The sequence below is a fragment of the Spinacia oleracea genome, chromosome 6 (assembly GCF_020520425.1).
Source record: "Spinacia oleracea cultivar Varoflay chromosome 6, BTI_SOV_V1, whole genome shotgun sequence".
Lineage (NCBI taxonomy): Eukaryota > Viridiplantae > Streptophyta > Magnoliopsida > Caryophyllales > Amaranthaceae > Spinacia > Spinacia oleracea.
The window spans coordinates 39,987,132-39,994,034 of NC_079492.1; the positions used below are offsets into that span (position 1 = coordinate 39,987,132).

The 6,903-nt window shown below is 41.9% G+C and overlaps 1 protein-coding gene across 1 annotated transcript; it reads left to right on the plus strand.

The window, feature by feature from the left end:
• The first annotated feature begins 821 nt into the window (after nt 1-821).
• On the plus strand, nt 822-1,250 carry LOC110804871 (uncharacterized). The gene has a single exon (XM_022010470.1). It carries the CDS (start codon nt 822-824, stop codon nt 1,248-1,250), a length of 429 nt encoding a protein of 142 aa, XP_021866162.1.
• Nucleotides 1,251-6,903: the final 5,653 nt, after the last annotated feature.

The window sequence follows — 6,903 nt, forward strand, 5'->3', positions numbered from 1 at the left end:
TATCATCGTTTCCGGAGTATTCATTTCTTGCCTTTGACGATCTTAGCTCCCACTGAAACCGAGATCCGTCGATTCCGAATATCCATAGATGGAGTATTTAATGCCATTAAATACTTGATCCGTTTACGTACTATTTGTGTGACCCTACGGGTTCAGTCAAGAGTAAGCTGTGGATTAATATCATTAATTCCACTTGAATTGAAGCGACCTCTAGCTAGGCATTCAGCTCACTTGATCTCACTGAATTATTAACTTGTTTAATTAATACTGAACCGCATTTATTAGACTTAACATTATATGCATACTTGGACCAAGGGCATTATTTCCTTCAATGGAGTCATTCGTGGGGGCGCAAGTCAAGAAAAATGTTGAGTTTGAGGATGAATTTAAGCAATCCAACACTCACTTGAAGATGATTGAAACCCAATTAGCTCAACTTGCTAATACTATTAAGGAACATCATGTGCATACTAGTCTCCCACCCCAAAGTCAAGCTCCAAAGCAAATGAATGCCATAGTGACAAGGAGTGGGAGGATTTTAGATGATGTTCATAGAGCTAATAAGGTTCCTAAGTCCAATGGGAAGGATCAAGAGGGAGTCGTTGAGTCTAGCGACAATGATGTGGTAAGAGGAGCCTCCCATCGTTGATGTGGGTAATACTCCTAGAACAAAAGAGGCTAATCTTCTACCTCTCCCCACTCCTAAACTTCCCTATCCGCAAAGATTCATAAGGCATAAGTTAGATGTACAATTCTCAAAATTCCTTGATGTTCTTCGAAAATTGCATATCACTATCCCCTTTACGGATGCGTTGAAACAAATGCCAACCTACTCAAGATTTCTTAAGGAAATCTTGAGTGGGAAGCGGGATTGCGACGTAAGGGAGACGGTGAACCTCACCGAAAATTGTAGTGCTATTATTCTTAACCAAATGCCACCCAAACTTAAAGACCCGGGTAGTTTCTCTATCTCTTGTGCTATTAAGAAGCTTGAAATAAGCAATGCCTTGTGTGATTTGGGTTATAGTGTTAGTTTAATGCCTTATTCGGTGTTCGCCAAGCTTGAAGTTGGTGATCTTGTCTCAACCAACATTACATTGCAACTTGCCGACCGTTCGGTCAAATACCCTCTTGGCAAGATTGAGAATGTACCCTTGAGATTTGGTGGATTTGTGATCCCTGTAGATTTTGTGTTCCTAGACATAGATGAGGACTTGCATGTCCCCATTATTCTTGGTCGACCTTTTTGAAGGAAATATGTCCTTCACCCAAGGTGCATTAAGTCTAATACCAAGGTTCAGATTAATTGCGAACAATTAATTCAGTGAGATCAAGTGATCGGAACAGCTAGCTGGAGCAATGTTTCCGATCAAGTTTGGACCCAGTTGACCCGCAACTATTTGAGCCCGAAATTCTTACTCCTAAATCTTCATTAGCAGCATTACAGGTTCGTTCTCAGGTACGTGATGAATTTAATGCGTGGATTAATGGAGTTGAATCAGGGCGGGATATTCGTACCCATTTTTCTTCGAATGTTAAAAATGGGGGGGATGGGGGTAGTGGGGTCTAATTTGAATTCTACTACTCTCAATGAACCTGTAAGAATGCATATGGATGAAAATGTGTTGTTGAATTCTCCTATATCTCCTGCTAATCCTTCGATTCATGCTTCCCCTGTTTTGTCCCCTGTTATAATTGAAATCGAAGATATAGAAGAAGAAATCCGTTTCTGGAAATCTGCGATTGTATGTTATGTGTTGGGGGTCAACCCTCCTCAACATGTAATGAAAGGTTTTATACACAGGATTTGGGGGAAATTGGGGGTGGACAAGGTTGCTATGATTGGGAAAGGTATTTTCATAGTCCGATTCCTCACCATGGAAAACTGTCAAAAGGTCTTAAATGGGAATGCTCAATTCTTTGATAAGAAACCCCTTATTGTCAAACGTTGGTCAGTTGAGGTGAATTATGCTAAGGACCCAGAGAAACAGGTTCCAATCTGGATTAAGTTGCCTGGATTAGATGTGAAATACTGGGGGGAAAAGAGTATGTTTAAGATAGCTGGTCAAGTGGGGAGAGCAATTAGAGTTGATCAGGCTACAAAAAATAGGGACAAATTGATGTTTGCAAAGGTGTTGGTTGAGGTGAACCTTGGTCAAACCTGTCCCAAGATAATTCAGTTTGTCAATGAGAAAGGTGATCTTGTGGACCAACCTGTGGAGTATGATTGGTTACCTACCATTTTCTCCCACTGTAAGGGATTGGGTCATGAGAGTAGGGTATGCTCTAAACTACAGAAACCACCACAGAGGAAGGAATGGAGACCTAAAACTGTCCAACAAGTGAGGGAATCTACACTAATTCCAACTGGTGGGGTGCAGCCGGCCAGCTGCTGGAGAGGTCCAGGTTCCTGCAGTGGGTCACATGGTGAGGAGTGGGACGGATAAAGATGGTTTTATCCAAGCTACCTCCTTCAGTAGACAACATGGGGAACAACTCTGGCCTGTAAATACAAGGAACAGCTTCCATGCTCTCAACTTGGAAGATACAGATGGAGTTGATCCGGTAGGGGATGTAGCTGGTCTGTTGGATCAGGGGTTGATGACCCCTAGATCCAATGGATAGTGTGCTTAGCTTGAATGTAAGAGGGCTAAACAGGAGAGAAAAACAGATAGAGGTGAGGAGATTCATTCACACCCACAATATTAAACTGGTTAGCCTTCTTGAAACCAAGGTTAAGGTATCTAAATTAGGTGACTTATACCTTGGGGTGTGCCTTGGGTGGAATTTTATAACTAATATCAGTTGTTCCACTTCATGTAGGATTGTTTTAGCATGGGATCCTAACTCTTTTACACTGAATATTTTGTCAATGAGCAGTCTACTCATTCACTGCTTCATAACTCCAAGAAGTTCAGGTGTGGGGTTTCTTGGTACCTTCATCTATGGCATGAATACTAAGGAGGATAGAGTGCCTTTATGGAACTCTCTCACTCAGATTTCAGACAACTGTACCCAACCATGGATCATCATGGGGGATTTTAATGCTCTGATGGATGTTGAGGATAGAGTGGGTGCCCCTGTCAGAATTAGGGAAATCCAAGCTATGAGAGCTTGTATGGCTCACTACAACCTGTCCACCATCAAAACAGTGGGGAGACAATTTACATGGAGTAACAAGCAAGTGGGGGAGGATAGGGTGCTGTCTAGAATTGATAGAGTGTTGGCTAATGCTAGCTGGTCTGAATTGTTTCCTGATGTAGAGGCTAATTTCTTACTAGAAGGCCTATTTGATCATAGCCCTATGATTCTCAAGGGATATAGAAGAACCAATTCCAAGAAACCTTTCAGGTTTTATAATATGTGGACCTTTGCAGACAGTTTCATGGGTTTGGTTCAAGGAGTTTGGAATAAACAAGTTCATGGATGCCACATGTACAGATTACAACAAAGGCTGAAATGGCTCAAAATTGAGCTGAAATCTCTGAACAAAGCTGGATTTAGCAATGTAGAAGCTGAAGATGTGAAAACTTATGCAGTCCTATTAAAAAAAAAGCTATTCTTCACCAACTCCGTGGTGATTTCATAGCTGCAACTGAAGAGAAACAAGCTGCAGAGGAGTATAGGATTGCACATTAAGTGTTCCTATCTTTTTTGCAGCAGACTGCTAAACTTCAATGGTTGGAAAGGGAGATGAAAACACCAAATTGTTTCATCAAAGTATCAAGCATAGGAGACAACAGAACTCAATTAATTCAATCCATGATATGAATGGGAACTGGATAGATACCCCTGATGGGGTTAAACGGGCTTTTACCCAATTCTATTCAGCTTTGTTTTGCAACAAGATGCATCAGAGAACTCATGTGAACTCTTTGATTATGGATAGGGGGCCAAGGCTAACTGATGCTCATAGAAGCCCATTGGTATGCAATTCCTAATCACAAAGCACCTGGTATGGATGGCTACAACAGCCATTTCTTCAATTCTGCTTGGCACATCATTAAGAATGACGTGCATAATGCTATCAATGATTTCTTCACTACTGGCAAAATCCTCAAGGAAATCAATGTAACTTCTATCACTTTTATCCCAAAGATTTTTGTTCCTGCTTCAGTGAGTGATTTTACACCCATTGCTTGTTGCAATGTTATTTATAAATGCATCACTAATCTCATCTGCAGCAGGCTTAGCAAGGTCCTCCATGCAATTGTCTTTCCTAATCAAGGAGCCTTTGTTACTGGAAGATCCATTCTCCACAATGTCCTCATTTGCCAAGATTTGATCAAAATGTACAATCACCCTCAAACAAGTCCCCGCTGCTTGATGAAAGTAGACATCAAAAAAGCCTATGACACAGTTGAATGGGGCATTATTGAAGAAGTTATGTTGGAGTTAGGGTTTCCCCCCTTTTTTGTTCAGCTCATCATGACTTGTTTGTCAGCCGCAAGATACTCAATCCTCATCAATGGTGAGCCTGCTGATCTAATCCAACCCCAGAGAGGTTTTAGACAAGGTGACCCTTTGTCTCCTTTACTGTTCACCTTGTGTATGGACTATTTCTCTAGGTCCATGAAAGCAGTGGGTGAATGTCCTCAGTTCAGATTTCACACTAGATGCAGAACACTTCAGTTAAATCATCTTTGCTTTGCTGATGATTTACTAATGTTCTGTAAGGGTGAGCTTCACTCAGTTGCCTTGCTGCTTGAGGGGTTCAACGTATTCTCATATACCACTGGTCTGCAGGCAAACCCTAGTAAATCCTCAGTATAATGTTGTGGAATTGAGGAGCACACCAAGCTGAACAATGGCACAATCAGTGGTTTCCCTTTTGGTACTCTTCCTTTTAGGTACCTTGGTGTTCCAATTAGCACCAGGAAGCTCCAAGCTGGTGAATGTGATCTTCTGGTGGACAAAATGGTGTCCAGAATTAAAATCTGGAGCTCTAAACATTTATCCTTTGCAGGAAGAACCTAGTTAGTCAATTTAGTTCTAATGAGCATCAGTGTATACTGGGGGCAGATTTTCCTCCTCCCTAAGTAAGTAATTAAAAAGATCAATGCAGTCTGCAGAGCTTATCTGTGGTTTGGCACTTATGATGATAGCAGGCCTGGTCCTGTCTCTTGGAACAATTTATGTGGTTAAAAGACCCAAGGTGGGCTAGGTTTCAGGAATCTAGCTTGGTGGAACCAAGCTGCAGTTGGAAAGCTGGCATGGGCTATTGCTCAGAAGCAGGATAACCTATGGGTTAAGTGGGTGCATGCTGTTTATGTTAAGCAAAAAGATTGGCTGGTGTATAGACCCTCTGTGGCTGCAAGTTGGGCTATAAAGTACATTTACAAGGTAAAACTAGACTGCTCAAATACACTTCATTCCACTAGATGGTTAACTGATCAGAAGTATTCTATTGGGGTCATTTACCAAGAACTGTGTGATACGGTTCCAAAGGTCATTTGGAATTCTTATGTGTGGAATAGATTTACCCTCCCTAAGCACAGAATAACTCTTTGGCTAGCACTTCAAGACAGACTCAAGACCAGGGATAGACTTCATACCTATGGTGTCATCAATGATGATCAATGTGCTCTATGTGGCTCAAGTACAGAAACTTGTACACATTTGTTTTTCTCCTGTCACTACAGTAAAGAATGTTGTTCTATGGTTCTGCAATGGTTGGGGTTTCACAACTCTAGAACTCATCTGTCTGTTTTGCTGAAATGGCTCCACAAGTACTGTAAGAATCCATTCAAAAGGAGAGTTGCTTATGCTGCAGTGGCCAGCATTGTGTATCAGATATGGAGAGAAAGAAATTTGGCTATTTGGGAACAGACAGTTCCTTCTATTGCCAACACTGTGAAATGCATTCAGTATACTGTTAAGCACAGGATCTTAAGTATCCTTAGTCAGAAAGTTAGAACTAGAGATAGGGAGTGGTTTCATTCTCTGTAATAGTTGGTCAGTTGCTCTTGTGAGCTCCTGTTTCCTCTCTAGGGCTTGAGGGAGTCCTTCCTAGAAGGTTTGCCTCTCCCCGTTACTCCATGACATGATACACAAAGAAATCGAGGTCTATGTGGACGACATGATCGTCAAATCTAAAGACCGGCACGGTCACCTCCAGGCACTTAAAAAGTTCTTCACCCGAATCTTGAAATATAACATGAGACTAAATCCAAAAAAATGTGTGTTCGGGGTAACCTCTGGAAAATTGCTAGGATATGTTGTTAGTACGCGAGGAATCGAGATTGACCCATCCAAGATCAAAGCCATCACCGAAATGCCCCCACCAAAAACTAAAAAACAGGTAAGGGGCTTCCTAGGAAAGTTGCAATACATTAGTAGGTTTATTTCCAAGCTTACTATGACTTGTGAGCCAATATTCAAAAAATTATGAAAAGAAGAAAAAGTTGAATGGGATGAACAATGCCAAACTGCCTTCGATAAAATCAAAGAATATCTAAGCAAACCACCCGTCCTCTCCCCGCCTTTGCCTGGAATCCCTTTACGCCTATACCTAACCGTCACGGATACTGCAGCGGGAGATATGCTCTCACAGTGTGTACATGGATCCGAGCGAGCCATTTACTACTTGAGCAAGAAGTTCATACAGTACGAGACGAGATACACAAAACTTGAGAAAACCTGCCTCGCCCTCGTCTGGGCATCCAAAAAACTCAGACATTACCTATTGGCCCACACTGTTCATATAGTGTCACAACTAGACCCCTTAAAATACATGTTCGAAAAGCCCGCCCTAAATGGTCGCCTGTCCAGGTGGCTAGTCATGCTCTCAGAATTCGACCTAAAATTCATGCCAGAAAAAACAATAAAAGGAAGAGCGGTAGCCGAATTCCTGGCCGAGCATGCCACGAATGAAGAAACCACGGAAGCTTACCTCCTCCCTGA

What these genes read in the sequence shown, in the direction of transcription:
- LOC110804871 (XM_022010470.1), top strand. Translation starts at nt 822, where the DNA reads ATGCCAACCTACTCAAGATTTCTTAAGGAAATCTTGAGTGGGAAGCGG.